Source organism: Euphorbia lathyris, chromosome 8 (genome assembly GCF_963576675.1).
Source record: "Euphorbia lathyris chromosome 8, ddEupLath1.1, whole genome shotgun sequence".
NCBI classification, from domain to species: domain Eukaryota; kingdom Viridiplantae; phylum Streptophyta; class Magnoliopsida; order Malpighiales; family Euphorbiaceae; genus Euphorbia; species Euphorbia lathyris.
Window position 1 is genome coordinate 78,970,774 of NC_088917.1, and position 19,222 is coordinate 78,989,995.

Genomic DNA, 19,222 nt, shown 5'->3' on the forward strand with positions numbered 1-19,222 from the left:
ATAAATTCAGTGAAATTTTGCTCGGGACTAGTAAAAGATTAAGTGTGGAGATTTGTTAAGCCTAAAATATACCTAAAATGTCATCAATAATTACATCAATATTGCTACGAATTTATGCTATTTATAACTGTTAGAAAGCTTTTACTCTCGAATATGTTTCTTTCTTATAAGGTACATAAATATTTGGTAAAATCCAAATAGGAGTAAAAAGAGCTCAAAAATAGAAGAAAAGCCCTACAAAAGGAGTCGAAGACGACGAAAATTAATAACGCCAAGTCGAGGACACGAACGAGAGCCAAAGAAGTGAAAAACGCTCCGTGCTGCGACCGCGGCCCCCAATATTCACGGTCGCGACACGCGTCCCTCAGCCCCTTCGTCCGAAGTACAAATTGTTGCTCCCCCATTCTCGGTAGAGAATTTAATATTCTCGGTACGAGCAGGAGATTTTAGAAGCCTAGTTACACACTTTCGTTTTTGACGAAACGCGATCGTTCGGGTGGATAAAGACGTCCTTTCGCAGCGAACACGATCCTTCACAACGGACACGACACTTCAATCAAGACTCTTCAACATCTATAAATAAAGAGTTGATGGAGAGTTGAAGAATAATATTATATGTGTAGAAGAAAGAGATTAGTGTAGAATTTATGCAGAAATTCCGAATCAAGTGATTCAGAAGTTAGATTTCGATTCTGTTCAAAAGCAATATGCTGTACACACATTGTTTACTAAATAATAACAAATTCAGTAACGTTTAGACATTGTTCCAGTTTAGTTTACATTTTGGTAGTAGACCGACCCAGTCTCTATTACGAAGATTCAACGAGAAGATTGAGTGGAGGATTCGCCCCTGAGCCTGACAAACTCTAACGAAACCCAAGGAAAGGATTGACAACCCGTTCACTTGCACGCCGTCGAAGAATTCAATGCTCCATGTTCTCTGTAAACTTGTATCAATTTATATTTCATCTAATAAAGTCCGTTCTATTCGATAGATCTTTATGCAGCACTTATGGTAAGCAATCCACTAAAGTGACTGCTGGTGTTTTCATTAAAACATATTTAATCCAAAATCTTTACAAGGAAACTTTGTTGAACACTTAGGCAAATTATTATCTCGAAAGAGTTTTAATTTGATTAAGGGCAACTATCCCGAAAGGGTTTTGTCGCGTTCAAAGCCAATTAATTAGAGGTTCCGTCATTTATTTCATCTTTATAATTTGTACAAAGTTTAAAGTTGTTTTCTTTGCTTAATGCAAACAAATATACTTGTTTACTTTTCTAAAGTACTAAAACGTTCCTGTTTTGCAAATTCATTTTTAAATCAGAATATTTTCTAACATCTTCATACTCTAATCTAATTCTTATTCTAGCAATTTCAAAACCAAAACCGATTAAACGATTTTCTATATTATAAACCTTAAAAGTAAATTTAACCGATTCAAAATAAGTTTTGTTGAAAAAACGTTCCCTGTGGGATCGATATCTTTTATTACTACAAGCGTATACCGTGCACTTGCGGAAATCGCTCAACACTGACTCCACGAGCAGTCTCCTTATAATATAGAAATTTCAATTATAATTTTAAGAAAGCTATTTATAAGTCTGTAACTCTCAAAGATTAATATAAAATTTCTAATTAATCCTCAACTATCGGTTCGAATTTTTTATTCAATTAGTCCTATGATATGGTATGAGAGCCTTTTGATTAAAATGGTCACGTATTCGAATCTTAACAACCTTATTAATTTTTGCAATTAAAAACACATGGAGGATGAACTTGTTACGCATTGATTGCTTATTGGCTATGAAGCACCGATACAGATACGTATATGGGTATAGATACGCGTACGGGTACGATGGGGATACGACAAATTTTATATATAATTGTTTGGCTCTTTTGTGGGAAATTGCGGGCGTGCCAGAGAATTATAGTATTCTCGAACTGTGGAATGAAATTGAGTGCGCTTTCTAACTTCTAATTATCAAAATGATTGTATGGAATAAAGAGACCAAAAAATTCCTAAAAGATTCGATTATCAAAACGATACCGACCTTACAGAAAATGATTGAACAACAAATAAAATAAAAATTGTACTGGGAAATGAATAGACTTTAGATCTGAAAATTAAATCTAAGGGAACACCTAGGAATTGTAAAACTGCTGAAGTCTAGAGATAATTTGCTAGAGTTTTGGCTTGTATGTGTTGAGTTGTTGAGTTGGTTGATTGGTTGGGTCTATTTCATCGTGATTCCTTCCATTTATAAATGTTGGAGGTAACTTCCTGCTTGCTTCCACTAATTCACGTTCTCCACCACATTGAGTAACCTCCACTTTAACTTCCATGATGGATTGATACGTACACTTTCTGATTGTTCCTGCTTTTTAATTGGCTCACGAAAACACATTAAAATATTAGCTGGCACTTGGTTCCCCTATGTTTACTTTAAGTTCCCCCTGATGTCCACTATAGGAAGTTGATTTCCCATGAGGTACACTACATGATTTCCCATATGTTTACTTTAAGTCCCCCCTGATGTCCACTATAGGAAGTTGATTTCCCATGAGGTACACTATGATTTCCCATGAGGTACACTACATGGTTTCCCCTAAGGTAGACCATGGTTTCCCCTAAGGTACACCGTCTAGGAAGTTGGTACAGTATTTTAGATGTTTCCCTTGAGGGAAACTGAGGTTCACTCTAGGAAATCCTAAGTGAACGATGTACTAGGAAAATATGAAAAGTTTCCCGAAATGAAAAGTTTCCTAAACAGGCCTTTTAAGAAAAAGTTTCCTAAAATGTTCTTTTAAGAAAAAGTTTCCTAAAAAGAAAAGTTTATCCCATCAAAAAGAGTAAACCAGAGTATGCAATAAAAAAAACTTTATTTTTGGTGCAAACAATTGCCCCCCTCAAGCATAAATTTGAGGAACGTCAATTTCATGCTTGATTCTTCAAAAGCCGTGGTGTCAGGTTTTAAAAGTGTTGCATGATAACCCTTTAGGTGACACAAAATATATAGGCCGTGGAGTCAGCCTTTGTATCACCTTTATACTAATATCTCATTTCCTCAATCAGAGGAATTCTCACCAGCCTCAACTTCACCTCTTACTTCTCCATTGACTTAGCATCTCATCGCTGCTTTTTTTTTCTTGGCTTGTGAAACTCAAAGTGGCCAACTTGACGAAGGCCATACTCATATAGTTTTTGGATAGCTTCTCGAATGATCTCTGCAGTAACTAGGGGAATCTATTGAGGGTTGCCAATCTGTTGGTGAACATAAGGCACATTACGAATTCTAGTGTTTCTCCCATTTCCTTTATGGTTGCCCCCTATCTCTCCAATGATATGATGGCCTCCTGTCTCCTCGTGATATGAAGCTGTATGGGAGGTAGGATTAGTGTTTTCAAAACATTGAGGAGCAGGTGACTTACTAGAATTTTCTTGGCCTGCAGAACTAGCGGCCTTATTTGAGACAACTTCCTCCCTCAAAGGTGGAATCTGATACTTCTCAGTGATGGACACACCACATCCTTTATTGGACTCCAAGGAGCCTTGAGGAACATGGTTTTCTCCACTCTGTGATAACTTCTCGAGTATCTTGTCCATCTTCTGATTCATATCGCTCCTTAGAGCTTCCAAATTCTTTTCAATGGAATTGAAATGTCTATGCAAGAATTGTGAATTTTGGATCTCTCCAGAGATCCAAGTGTGTCCTCTGGGGTTAACATTATTTTCCCCTTCAATTCTTCCCACCGTGTGTGGAACATTGCATGTTGCCATGATCTCTTATTCTTTAGAGTTGGCTGCTACATGATCTTTGCTTTTCTTATCATTTTCCTTTGGCGGTATTGTGATTCGTGTCCCACTGGGCGTGCCAATTTTTGTTTGGCTCTTTTGTGGGAAATTGCGGGCATGCCAGAGAATTATAGTATTCTCGAACTGTGGAATGAAATTGAGTGCGCTTTCTAACTTCTAATTATCAAAACGATTGTATGGAATAAAGAGACCGAAAAATTCCTAAAAGATTCGATTATCAAAACGATACCGACCTTACAGAAAATGATTGAACAACAAATAAAATAAAAATTGTACTGGGAAATGAATAGACTTTAGATCTGAAAATTAAATCTAAGGGAACAACTAGGAATTGTAAAACTGCTGAAGTCTAGAGATAATTTGCTAGAGTTTTGGCTTGTATGTGTTGAGTTGTTGAGTTGGTTGATTGGTTGGGGACACTTCATCGTGATTCCTTCCATTTATAAATGTTGGAGGTAACTTCCTGCTTGCTTCCACTAATCCACGTTCTCCACCACATTGAGTAACATCCACTTTAACTTCCATGATGGATTGATACATACACTTTCTGATTGTTCCTGCTTTTTAATTGGCTCGCGAAAACACGTTAAAATATTAGCTGGCACTTGGTTCCCCTATGTTTACTTTAAGTTCCCCCTGATGTCCACTATAGGAAGTTGATTTCCCATGAGGTACACTATGATTTCCCATGAGGTACACTACATGATTTCCCATATGTTTACTTTAAGTCCCCCTTGATGTCCACTATAGGAAGTTGATTTCCCATGAGGTACACTATGATTTCCCATGAGGTACACTACATGGTTTCCCCTAAGGTAGACCATGGTTTCCCCTAAAGTACACCGTCTAGGAAGTTGGTACATTATTTTAGATGTTTCCCTCGAGGGAAACTGAGGTTCACTCTAGGAAATCCTAAGTGAACGATGTACTAGGAAAATATGAAAAGTTTTCCGAAATGAAAAGTTTCCTAAACAGGCCTTTTAAGAAAAAGTTTCCTAAAATGTTCTTTTAATAAAAAGTTTCCTAAGAAGAAAAGTTTATCCCATCAAAAAGAGTAAACCAGAGTATGCAATAAAAAAAACTTTATTTTTGGTGAAAACAATAATTAATAATATATATAAATGAAAATTGAAAAGTTACATAAATATATAAATCACAAATCATAGTCATAAAATCATTAATAATCACAAGTCATTATAAAACCACAATTAACATCTATAATATTAACTAATAAGTCATTAATTCATACTTTCTGAGTTTTTTTTCTTAAAAAAACCCTTATACTTTTAAAGTTTTTTTTTTTAAAAAAACACCTCAAGTATCCGCGAAATGTCCCCGACGTGTCCCTGCGTATCCTCTCATTTAAAAAAAAGAAAAAAGGGGATACTTCCCAGGCGTGTCCCGTATGTATTCCGTCGTTTCCCCGTACTCGGAGTATCAGATACAGTGACCTCTAGGAAGTATGGGTTCTTCGTAGCTTATTGGGTGTTGATGGAAGTAAAGTTAGCTGCCCCTAAAATTATTGTAAAGCTATGGTCCTACTGTCCTACACATATTCTAATCATAATTATATAATAACAAATAATTAGCTTTTTTTAATTGTACCCATATTTGATCATTTGAACACCCTGCCTTCAAAGGCCTAAAATAAATGAAAACCATTAACCAAAAATGGGAAAGAGAAATACATAGTTGGGGTACTACTTTTGGTAATGATAAAGTTAAAGTTGGTAGATATTCCCCAGGTTAGTTGAGACTGAGAGTGACAGTCGAAGGAAACTTGGGTATCAAGATGTGCTGCTATACTAATCCATGGAATAGGTAAAAAAGGGCTCGTTCCCAAACACACCATTTAATGTCTCTTTCGATCCCTAATTTATATTTTAAGTTAACTTGACTCTATTATCTTGATAATACTTTATGTTTGATGATTGGGAAATTATTAGGAGCATTAGGTTATCCATGCTTTCATACATATTTTACGGTGTAATATGGACTCATGCATATAATAATAAGTTTTACTGTTTTAAATATTAAGTGAAGCCACAATACACGTGTCCAAATGTAAATTAGGGGTCCTCCAAGTGACGTGGAAGACCCAGTGCTTAATATAAGAACTCTCGATAATTAATAACAGTAATCATGATCCTAATCTCATCCTATAAGGGGGCGTTGTTTGGTATGTCACATGGATAGGGATAAAGATAAGGATAAAAGTTGGAATATGAATAAGGATAAAGATTGGAATAAAATAAAAATAGGAGAGTTGGAATTATAATTCCATGTTTGTTTGGTAGGATAGAGATATAGATAAAATAATAGATTTTATTATATTACCCAACTTAAACTACATAATATGGATTTAAGATGGCTTTTTCATCTCATTAAAATTATAAGAGCTTATCTTACTCTCTTATACATTTTCAAATTTTCCTACGGATGATGACTTGTTACAAGGATGACGAGTTTGTTGAGTATGATGATCCACAAGCCCAATCTGTTACGTTTATCCTTTGTAAACTTTAACATCGACTTGAACAACTTGAACTCATTATGAATTTTCGTTCGATCTCAAATCAAGATAAGTTTACACAGGCCAAAAGTAAGAGTTCTAGCGAAAACAAGACACGTCGAAGAGAAAACAACTTGTAGGTCTTATTTACAAAAGCATTGGGGCCGGTTTTAAAATAGACTGGTGCCAATGGTAAATCGTTAGGGTCTGTTTTTTCAACAAAACGGACACTGATGACAATGTATTAGCAACAGTTTTTAAACCGATTCTAATGATCTCTAATTAAAAACTAAGGATCTTTGGATTCGGTCATTAAATAGTGATTACAAATGATAAATCATTGGGGTTGGTTGTTTCAAAAAACCGACCCCAATGATAATACTAACATCAACGGGTTTTTTAAACCGACGTCGAAGACCTCACACCTTAAAATATGGTCGACATCGGTTATGTACACCGATCGTGGCCAATAAGGCATTTTTAGGGTCGGTTGTTTGAAACAATCGACCCTAAAGATTATTGGCATCGATTTTTTAAACAAATACTGCCAATAAGGCGTCACCAAAGAAAAAATTTCAATTAATGTTATAAAATCTTAATATAATAGTTAAAAAAGGCCAATTCATATTAATATCTGACAATCAGGAGTACTTTTTTTTATTAGAAAATGGAACGAGAAAAGATCAGCACCATACATCCCAATTATGTTGGCACCTCCGGAAACCGATTAAACTCGCCCAATGGAAAAATAAATAAAAAATTTCGTATAGAATAAAGAATGAAGAGCAAAAAATAAAAGCAAAGTAAAAAAACACAAAAGGCCTAAGAGTAGCGAAATTGTGGAGCCGATCTGATATCATCAAGGATCAGGTCGTGGCAGAAAGGCGGAGCCGAGTTCCACCAACGCATGATGTCACTTAGGATGCCAAAACAAGCGAGCGCATCAGTCACTCGATTACCCTCCCTATATGTGTGAAACTGAAATTTCCGTCTCTAAACACTGGTGGAGACACTTCAACCAATTTTGCTTAATCTGCCAAGGCACCAGAACGACCATGTTAGATACAGTAATTGTAATGTGTTGGTCGTGAATGACCATGTTAGATACAGTAATTGTTGGTCGGGCAAGGACCCAAATAGAAGGACATGGTCTATCATTGTGAGCCACCAATGAAAACCCAAGCGAAGATGAGAGGCTGGTTGAGATACTGTCAAAATCCACCATTGGTTCCGCAAGGCATAATATATCTGGTCTGTGTCTGACAGAGCATTTTGAGAGCCCTTTGTGTTTTGGGGTTGCGAAGTCCCCTGTAATTCCAAAACAAGATTATCATTTATAGCGCTTGGGTCGCCTACTAAGCCTTTTGACCCGATTTCCGCTAGATAGTGTGCTAGACTGGATATTTTGCTTATGCCTTCTCTTCTTCTGAACCTTGGTCCACTCTTCGTCTGATACCACCTGCAAAGGAAGTTGAGCTTCTTCCTATGATATCAATTGCAGATTGGCGTTGCTGAGATCAATAGGTTGTTTAGGTATAGGTGCAGGCTGCGGGATATACAGCGGGATATTCCAGTTCCAATCCTAAAATTCATAAGCCAAAGGCCTGATTGCCTGTGGTTCTTAGTGTGAAATCCCAATGTAGATTTGTATAGATGTTTCTGTATTAGGCTGCCCCATGTCTTCATGCTCAAGCTCAGCCTCCGACCTAATACCTGATTCAGAAATCATATCAGACCAGTGACCACGAAGATCCGCGTCGTCATATGCCTGTATACCCGATTTCCCAATTGATTCCTTTGCAGATGTGATGTCAAGTCCCTTAGTAGCGCGATGAGTCTGCGCAGGGCATGATAGTGAGCGGCCCCTGCCTTCAGGCTTAGAGTTTTGGTTGCCATTTCTGTGTGTTTCCTTCCTCCCCGGGTTCCGGCGACACATAGAGGTCGAGTGACCAACAATTTTACATATCGAAAAGATGGAGGGAAGTTTCTCATACTCCACCAGGTTTACCCATTACATCCTTGAATCGGTGTCCACCCTCAATTTGTATTGCAGCTCTAGAGCAAGATCCACATCAATCAGAACCCTAGCATAGTGCCCAAACTCCCCTTCAGCGATGTTCCTGTCAAATTGGAGGGTGGTACCAACTGCATTGGCAATGCTAGCCAGAATCCGCTTGTCCCAGTATTCCCATGGAAGTCCATAAAAATGCACCCAAACCTAGGCTGAAGTGGTCTTATACGAATCTGGACTAAAACCCGAAGTCCACGAGGATAGCCGCATTATCCCAGGCTTTAGATGAATTTCTCCTTGCCCCCCAAACCCTCCACACATGTTCATCTGAGGGTAGGATGATGTGAAAGAACCCCCTTCCCAAGGAAATGAGTTTCCAATAAAGCTACATATTCCAAATTGCATTAGAGATTCTCCTTTCAGAAGGGTAACACGGCCAATGATAGAGTGTTGACACGCCAATACCCGTTCCTTATACAGAGCCTGGGAGATTTTTACCGCCTTGAAACCCCCTTCATCCGAGATAGCGGCCGACTCCGAGACTTGGATGATGGTGGATTCGACCTTTCCGGATAGAGCATGCGTAAAAGTTCGCTTGACTGGGGTGGCCGTCGATTTCGATTCCAAAGCAGCAGAGGACGTCGCGCGATTGAATAAATGAGAGATGGAATCTGGATTTATGGTTTCATTCTTATAGGAGGGTGGGTGATTTTGGATGAAGGATTCACGTGAGAACAAATGAGCGATATCAAAGGAAGAATCAGTAGAGGCCGCCATGGAAGCCACTGAATCGCCGTCGATAGGGAGAGAAAACTAGGTCATCGCTCCGCCTCTGATCGCAGTCAAAAGATCTTTTTCCAATCAGGAGTACTTTGAAAACTAAAAAGAGTGTTTTTGATGATGTGATCAGCTTGAAACTATTCTCATTCTCGTTGAGGGACACAACAAAGAGTTGGCTCAATTTTTTGCAATCGCAATCTATCACAACTTGGGATCAAATTCTTAGAGCCTTTTTGACAAAATATTTTCCATCTTTCAAGGTTGTTCGCATGAAAATGAGATCTCCAGATTCACACAATGTGGTCATTTTCGAATCCTTAAGTTGACATATTTGTTTCCTTTGGTGTTTATCCTTTTAAGCCTCTAATACTATGTCAATATAATAATTTCTACTATATTCTTCATTAATTTTCAATAATGTATACATACAAAATAGAAAAAAAAAACTATTGTAACACGTAGCTAAGGAATTGTAGTCTATTTACACTTTAGTGGAAGGTGATGCAGGTCAAGAAAGATTTCTCATGCACATAGGTATCCTAAATCACATACGATTATAATTGTGTTACATCTCAATTATTAATTACAAAACAATGAGTTAAAATTTAATTATTCAATACATTAATAATTAATTTTTAGAATTTAATAATTAAATCTTTAATAATTTATTTTGTAATAATGACAGAGATTGCAATATAATTTAGGGTTAATTTTAAAAAAATCAATCTTGTTTTACGTTTTTGCAGATTGATATCTGTAGTTTTTTTTCTTCCTAAAATAGACCTGTGATTTGTGCGGTTAGCAAAATCAAAGCAAGTAACTTGGCACTGTTCAAATAGTTGGATCTTTTTAGAAGTTTTTTTTCTCACTTTTTGACTCTCTCTCTTTATCTCTTCTTCTTCTTGCTCCTCATCATCTTCCTCCCGTTCCTCCTTCTTCTTCATATTCTTCTTTTTTTTTCTGGAATTCCAGAAAATTCCTCCATTTCTAGAATTCCAAAACTAGAATTTCATTTCTAGAATTCTAGAAGATAGACAAAAGAAGAAGAGTCAAATTTTCTTTCTTGCTAAAATACCTTATACCACGTCAGCAATCTAACGGTATCAAGTCATTTATCTTGATTTTGCTAATGATCCAAATCACATGACTTGTTTTGAGACAAAAAACACAGATACCGATTTTCGAAAACCTAAAACCATATGGTATTTTTTTTAATTAAACCTAGAATTTATGAGATTGAAGCTCAACTTAATAAGAAATCAATCTTAAAACAATGAAACTACATTATTCAAACTCCAAAATATAGATTACAACTAGACCAATCACGTGAAAGCTAGAAAATAAAAGTTTCATTACAAACCAAACCAATTATTTTTATGAACTTGTCCATAACAAGCTAAAAGAGAAATATGTTGATATTACATTGGAAGTGGATTAATGAACAATGATGTAATGTGTTCTTTCATGTTATGTCCATAAGTAAATAAATCTGTTCCTTGGTAGAAAAGAATACTCATGCGATCATAGTTCAAAGTGTACTTGAGCAATATCCTTGGCACCCTATTTGGTTTCAACAAATCTTCATTGATTTCCTTCCATTTATTTTCAAGTATTTTTTGAATAGCTTTAATCGCCTCATCTTGTGACACACCATATTGTATAGTATAACAATCAACAGCTTTAGGAAATTCTCCTCTATTCGTCTCATCCTTCAAATATAAATTTTATCTTCATTAAATCAAAACATACAAATTTTATTAAGGAATAATTTTTCAAATTCATTAATAAACATATATGTGACACAATAACTAAAATTAGTCTTAATATGTACTTAGTCCTTTAAGTTTGCCATAAAAGCCGAAATTTCACTCTAGAACATTCAAAACAACAAATTAACTGTATAATTTTGATTAGAGTGACCAATTGACTTCATTAGTTTGTTTAAAGTGATCCATTGTCGTCCTAAAGTTATTTACAACAACTTGTTTTCTCTCTCATTTCGCTTAAAGTGATACGTTCATCAACTTGTCTAAGTATGCCATGTTTTTCCACATAGGATATAAAGGGTTACTGATGTCAGAGATTAATATAAGATATATTGTTGAGTCTTAACTATTAGTTTGGATTTTTAATTTAATTGGTTTTATGACATGGTATCAGAGTCTCTTTGACCAAACAGTTGAGGGTTTGATTCCTGGTAACCTGGGCAATATGTTTTCATGGACTAAGTTCCAGTGATGCAGTCTTGTACTTTACATATCAATCTAAACTTTTGTGTAAAATAGTTCTTAGTATCATTAACAATAATATTGTTGACAACAATTTAAAAATTATACTAATAATCATCTAACATACCGTTAATACTCCATCAATATCATTCAGTAGACGAAGATATAATGAGGATCCAACAGCAATTTCTGGATTATTTCGAATCCACGAAATTTCATTCATGCCCATATTTTCCACTCCAAGAAGGAATGCTGCTGCAGTACCGTCATAACCGCCTGTGACTTTTCCAATTTTGATATACTCATCGAAGGAGGGTGCTTTTCTATCCGTATTCCATGTCCTCTCCAATTGGTAGCTTCTAGCCAATTCTTGTATCTGGTAATTAGTTCATCAATATATATTTTTCATAAACGCGGATAATAAAAGTTGGGGTTTAGGGTGAAGCACTACTACGTTGATACTAGAGGTAAACAACCAAGAAACCAAATATATTAAAATGGAAAAGTAGAAACAAAACTTTAAATCATAAAAAGAATATACTAGTACCCTTTATATATATATATATATATAAATATAAATTAAAAAATTGATCCTACTATATCTAACACCCTTTTATCACTTTATAAATGCTTCTTTTGGTCAAATGTACATTATTTATTTGAAATGAGTTATTAGTGACTTTAAATCCATGATATCATTGCTCATAAAAAAAAAAAAATCCATGATATCATTTATTTGTAGAAATTGAAAAACAAAATTGAGTTGTGAATTAAGGAGAATTATGTTGAATTTAAACTGAATAGTAAATTTAAGCAGATTCTCCACCCTTTACCCTAATTTAATAAATTTCTTGACCAAAAAGTGAAAAATAGAAAATTATTTGAAATATTATTTACGCTATATTAAACTTAGGAAAAAGTATAAAAATATACTTTTTAGTTTGAGCTACAGTCACCATTAGAAAAAGTTTATTCTTATACTTTTTCCTAAGTTTAAAAAGTTTTGTCAAAGGATAATTTGTCTTTTCATTAGAAAAGTTCAAAAAGTTCTAATTTTTTTTAAAAAATGTTTAACTCAAAAAATAATTTTGTCTTTTCATTTTTAATTTTAAAATTTACATTTTCTAATAGTGTTAACATTTTTTTACTGTCTTTGTTACTTGTTTGCAAACTTTTAAACCACATATTTTATGTTTAAAAATGTTTCTAACCACAGAGTTTAATTATGTATTTTTCCCTTAAACTTATAAATATAAAATATATATACCATTTCCTTGACAAAAGTAGTTTTGTAAGAGTATACTTGACTGTCATTCTTCTCAATAAAATCAAATAGAACTCTGTAAAGAAATTTTATATACTCCGGTAGTTCATCACCCGCATGTATAGTAAACCTGAAATTAAAAAAAGAAAACATATAAATTATATATTGATAATCGAGTTAGAGAGGAAAACTCGAAAAATTAAGATCCATATATTAAACACTATATATATATATATAGTATGAACATCAACGTAGAAATGTAAAAGCAAAGATTAGAGAGTTAGATTATAATTTTCTTTCCACATAATCAATATCAGATTCCATTCCATTCATCACATCTAAAATAAAGAGCAATTGTGAAAATTGTTCCCAATCAAAGTATAATTTACAAAAGATCATTTTTACCTCTGTAGTGCATCAGTGAGAATTCGAATTTCATCAATGGTACCATATGAATCGTAAGTATCATCCATTGTTGCTACCAATGCTATGAACTTGTATACAAGTATCCGAGCAATACTATATTGTGGCTCAAAAACAGATCCCAGAGCCCATGTATATGTCTCTACAAGTCTATCTCTAGTGTAGGGAATGTTTTCCACAACATTTAAATCATTCCACCACCTACACCAATAATATATAAATATTTTTAATATTGACACAAACTCAAAGAAAATTTTGTAATAGGATAATTACTTACTTGGAAATTAAAGCTAACTCTTTTCTGTATAGTAATTGGAGTCCATTGTAATCCAACTTGGAAAATTTGAGAAGAGTTTCATCTGCAGACTCATCTTCCTTGTAAAAAGATATATAATGTAAAGCATCAAGTCTTTCCATGGTGCGGTGGGATGGGTACATCAAACTATTCCTTATAAATTTCTGAAGATGAGGGCTTGAATTTTCAGCTAAAATCGCAAGATGCTTCCTTGTGAAAGTAAGGGCTTCATCTAATATATCTTCCCCACGAATCGCCAAAAAACATGCTTCGTACAAGCATAGAATACCTTTAACATCATTAGCAATTCCTTCCTTGAATTCTCCATCTCCATCTTTGAACTTCTCAAACACATCTAATTTTGTATGTTCATAATTAAGTCAAAATGTATTCCTTTCATATATATTATTGTGTCCATACAGATCTATCATTAATAATGTATAAAAAATATTATTATATTTATACTTGTTATTTTGATGAATAAGTACTTACCGCATGTCATTTTGTATCCATATTGTCTTAAGACTCGAAATAAATTTGCCAAAGTACAGAGGTCATAGTCATTATCTTCCAAGAGTTTAGGAAGTATAATGAAAATGTGATTGAGTTGTTCATCAATTTCGTCCTCGAAGTGATAAGATACACCAAGACGACATAATAAGTTAATGAACTGAATATTATCAGTTAACTCTTCTCTAGACTTAAGTAACATATTCTTCACTTTTACTTTCACTACTTCCACCTCTTTCATGTGTGATTCCAAGTCCTGTAAAATTAACATATGAAATATACGTCACATGATATAAAATATAGTATAAGAAATTACTATTATATATCGGTATATTCTTAACACTTTAATTTATGGATCATAAATGTAATTATCATTAACGAAAAGCACTAAATATAGATTGTAATGATCCTTAAACTTTGTACTATAAATAGCACTATAATTTAGGGCTCATAAAATTTGTACTTAAATGTCTAATGATCCTCAAACTTTGTAAACCATGTTTTTGTGACCTCAATTTTTTCAAACAATTGTTTTTTTGTCACTTTAAATTTAACTTGCTTAAAACAATCTTTCTACCTACTCAACTTGTTAAAACTGCAGTAGGGGTTTAAACAAATTGAGAGAGTGAAAATAACATTTTGAATCTTTAAGGAATCATTAAATGTTTAGGTGTAAATCTAAAGGAAACTACATAGCTGGTATTTTACAGAAGACATAGAGGAAAAGCTTAGATATGTACTGAATCGTGTGGCGCAAGTGAAGCAAAGGTTTGACCCCAAACGCTACGTGGAAGGTTTTTCAAACAACCGCGGAGAATGTCTTGCTCCGGGGTTATTGGTGTCTGAACTGCCATTGTTGCTACCTCTAGTTTTTAGTGTATTATTCTGGATTTAAGAATGGTATGAATGATATAGATTGGATCATGTGTGATGCAATTTATAGAGAAAATTTAAACATAAATAAAAAAACTAACACCATGTGAATGCAGAGTCCCAATTGGCCAAGAGCAACATGATTTTTTTTTTTTTTTTTTTTTTTTCATATTTGTCAAAGCATGAAAAATATTAAAAAATTAAACCATGTGATGATAAATAAAAATAAAATAAGGGATCAATACCAAATTTAATCAAAAAAGAAATGTAGATTTAGCCTTAACTTATGAAATAGTGCAAATTTAACGTTAACGTTTTCTAACAAAATTAATTTTAGCTCCACGTTATGGAAAATTGGAAAAGGCTTGTTTATCTACTATTTAACTGTCACATCTGACGTTCCAAATAATTTTGTAGACAAATTTTATATATTTTTTATTTGTTTTTTATAACTATGTTAATAACACAATAAACGGTTTATGCAGTTTAATGAAAAAAAATTATAATTAATTTATATGCATGTCCGCTCAAGGGAAGCTGCCTAGGGCCTCACAACATGGAGAGCCTCATATTTTTAATAATAGAGAATACCATTTATGTAACACTATATATATATATATATATATATATATATACTACACACATAATAAAATATATATTTCAGTTTGATATTCGCCATGACCAGAAAATTTTCTGTCTTTCAATTCAAAATTAACATAGATCAGATATATATAGGATCAAATGGGAAAACAACAGGTAAATTACACCCATAATCACTAATTCAAAGTTAAAAATCAGTAACCCATTTTTTCTTTTTAGACCCAAATTTATATCTACATCAAATAGGCAAACAACACGTAAATTAAACCTATGGCCACTGAACTTCGCTTTTTTTTAATTATATGACTACTCAACTTCAAAACGTAACATAAAAGTCATTCAACTTTACACTTTTTAATACGTATAGCCACTCAAAGTTTCAAAACGACTGTTGACGGTCTCAAATGAAAAATTCCAAGAGTTAATGATAGTCTAAACAATTTTAATTTTTTTAAAAAAAATCGTTTTCAGGTCATTTAGGTGTTATTTGGTTAGATAAGACGGTGAAATTTTTAGAAAGAGAAAGCTCCAAAATGGTGATTTTATAAAATAAAAAACGTTTCATAGTAAATGTCGTTCTGAACAACTTGTATTCTTGAATGTTTTTATTTTGAGGTGCTCGATTGTCGTTTTGAAGCGTTGAGTGGCCACATGTGTTAAAAAATGTAAAGTTGAATGACTTTTATGTTAAGTTTTGAAGTTCAGTGGTCATACCGTTAAAAAAACAATGTTCAGCAGCCATGGTTCTAATTTACCAGAAAAACAAGTACCCTTTTTCTTGAATTTCCCCTTGTTCTTGTTCTTGTTGGTGTTTTCTGATTAGTATTTAGTTTGATTATTTGCATGATTTTTTATTTTTAGCATCTAATTTTTTATTTAGTTTTTTTATTAGCATTTAATATTTTAATTAGTTTTTCTTATCAAATTTAATTACTAATCTGAAGTTTTGCGAACACTTTAATGTTTGTAAAATTTTAATGTATTATTTAGTTTTAATTTTTTTTTAGTATTTCAAACTTAAATCTTTTTTAATTATTAAATCTTTAATTGTTGTTTAAACAATAGCTACTGCGGAATTGTAATATCCCGAATTTTTCTATTGGATATTTGTTAAAAAATATATATATATTTGAACTTGTTTTATATATCTCCTTGAAAAAAAAATAATAATAATAGTGATTGACAATCTTTCTATTTTATTAATTCACAAGTTGATATCTATGTTTTCTTTTTAAACTTCACGATAAATCTTTATACTGATATTTATTTAATTTTTATTATTTAAAACTTCAGGAAATATCTTTTCTATAGAAAAGATTTTGATTTTCGAAAATTTTACCTATAGTGACTTACATTATTATCTTTTTTTGTTTTAATAATATATTTACATACACACTACACCTTATTCTTCTCCTATATTTAAGCTTTCTATTTTACTTAAACTACTTAACCTCTTAACAAATAAATAATTGAATAAGATCAGTTTTTAAAAGATAAAATTTTCTATTCGAGTTCTTCTCGTTTTCGTCGAAACATTTTATTTTAGCCGCATTCATCGTTTTTGATCAAGTTATCTAACACTTCAAACAACAAAAGGTAATTTATAGTCATATATATATATATATATAGTTTTTGTTTTTTTATGGTATTAGAAAATTATATTAAACTCGTTTTAATACCAATTATTATATTAATTCACTTACTTCGATTCCTCTATAGTTTAGTTTGACTCAATCTTATGTGGGTTATAGATTTCATTGAGTATGATAGAAAATTTTGGAGTAATTTAGTTGGATATGTTGATCGAATAGGAAATTTGACGGTGTTCGGATGGATTGGGAAGATTGATAGCTAAAATTTGGATTTGGATATTATTTGGAGTTCGAGGTGAGTGGTAATTATGGTTCATGACAGTATTTGTTTGATTTTGAAATCTCTGGCATGAAATCCGTTTGATAAATTTATTTTGTTTAAAATATATTTCGGTCCTTTGGTAATTAATATTAAAAAGTTTGATAAAAATAGTTCGATCCGATTTTTAATTTATCTCCTATTTTCGTTCCTTTAAGACAGTTTTGATGAACTTTTCTAAAAATGTTATTTGTTCAAAATAGTGCTTAGTTAGATGATAAACCACTTTTTTTTTAACTTAAATTTATTTGTTAAATATTCTCTTCATTAGAGCATATGATTCTGGGAACAGGCCCTTGGTACATTAGTTTATCTGATATCATTTATCTTATTTGGAAGTAAAAATTCTTTGAGATTATACTTAATTCTATTAATCGATTGATTTTATCTGTTACTGTTTGTATTGAAAATTTAAAATTTTATTCGAATTCTGCCATCTGGATATTTAAGAAATTTTATTCGAATTCTGCCGTCCGGATATTTAAGTTATTTGAAAAATATTATGAGATATAAATTATACACTTTGAAACCGGTACATGTGCTCAGTATTATCTGTATCTGTTTTCATGTCTCACTGACCTTCACATTAGGCTTCCATTATTTGTTATTGTTTTTATCTGTGTACGTGTTTGTCTCTATGTCGGTTGTTTTAGAATCATGCATAAGGTCGGTGAAGACATTCTGTATCTGAATCTGGTAGCGCTACCATCTGTGTCTGTTATCTGTTATCTGACCTTTGGTGATGTGGAATATCAGATGTTACTGTACCGTGGTTTTGAGAATTTCTGTAATTTATTATTGTTATTCGATTTACTTAGTAAATATCGCAATATTATTTAATTTCTCTGCACCATCATGTTTGATAAATTCTGAAAACAAATTTGAAACTTATCTGCATATTTGCCTGTTCCCCGTCTGTTGTGCTATGATTATCACTTACTGAGATTTTCGCTCGTATAGACGAAAATCTCATACCACGTTGATTTTATATTTTTCAGATTAAGATCTCGCGCAGACATTTGGGTTCAATATTGGAGGAGGATATTATTAGTCAGATTTTGTTATTGTACAGATTGGAGATTTTTGGATATTTTGTGGTATATATTTCTTTACAATTTAAATTGTATTATCAGGCTTGAAGGCTTTATTAGTTAGATAAGTATTATTTTGAATTTAAATTCGAGGCTAGCATAGGTTGAGGTCATCTTAATTTATGCGCCGGTCATGGCCAGGTTCGGGTCGTGACAAGGTGGTATCAGAGCGCTAGGTTACCTCTTAGGCCAAGGGTGTGGCTAAAGCTATATTTTGGAGTTTTATCAATGATTTTAAGGTCAGCTATTTTATGGATTGTTGGGTCTGGTGCATTTGATAAAAGATGATTAGGAGTTATGGCCCAGTAGAGTGCATTGAATGATTAGAATATTTGGTGTTTGTATATGTAACATTAATTTTTAGTTTAGTGAATCAAAAGTTTAGTTATTGTAAAGTTCTTAGTATAATTATAGATTTTACAAGTTTTTAATGTGGATATTTCGACTTCCAGTTTGTTTATCAAAGTTTAAAGTGGATATCATAATCAAGGCATTTTGGAGATCTTTATTATATGGGTTGGTGATTAAGTGGAAGTATATTAGAAGTAGTTATAAGTTCAATATAGGAAAATTGAATACTTATAGATTTATGAGCTTTGAGAGTGGAGTTATTCCATTGAGTTTGTCTTATTAAGATTTGAGTGATTGATTTTTTTTCTAGACTTTCAATGTGGGTCAAGGTAATTAGGAGTTAAAAAAGAAAAAAAAAAATTCGTTGAACATCGAATACATGAGATTTGAAATTGAAATATATTTGATGATTAGTTAAAGGTTTTGGAGAAAATAAATGATTTTGGTATTAATGGCTTAGGATGCTTTTATAGCCTATTAGCCTTGGATATAAGAGTGAAGTTACAGCTCCTTTATTTGCAGAGGTTCAATTGAAATATCGGGATGGTTATGGGA

The 19,222-nt window shown here is 32.9% G+C and overlaps 1 protein-coding gene across 1 annotated transcript; it reads right to left on the bottom strand.

Moving 5' to 3' along the window:
• Nucleotides 1-10,386: 10,386 nt before the first annotated feature.
• On the bottom strand, nucleotides 10,387-14,759 carry LOC136202182 (terpene synthase 5-like). The gene is made up of 7 exons (XM_065992682.1): nucleotides 14,582-14,759; nucleotides 13,824-14,097; nucleotides 13,314-13,686; nucleotides 13,019-13,237; nucleotides 12,617-12,743; nucleotides 11,477-11,725; nucleotides 10,387-10,830 (listed from the first exon to the last, which is right to left on the bottom strand). The coding sequence occupies exons 1-7, from the start codon at nucleotides 14,693-14,695 to the stop codon at nucleotides 10,540-10,542; spliced, it is 1,647 nt and encodes a 548-aa protein (XP_065848754.1). The 5' UTR covers nucleotides 14,696-14,759; the 3' UTR covers nucleotides 10,387-10,539.
• Between the last annotated feature and the right edge of the window lie 4,463 nt (nucleotides 14,760-19,222).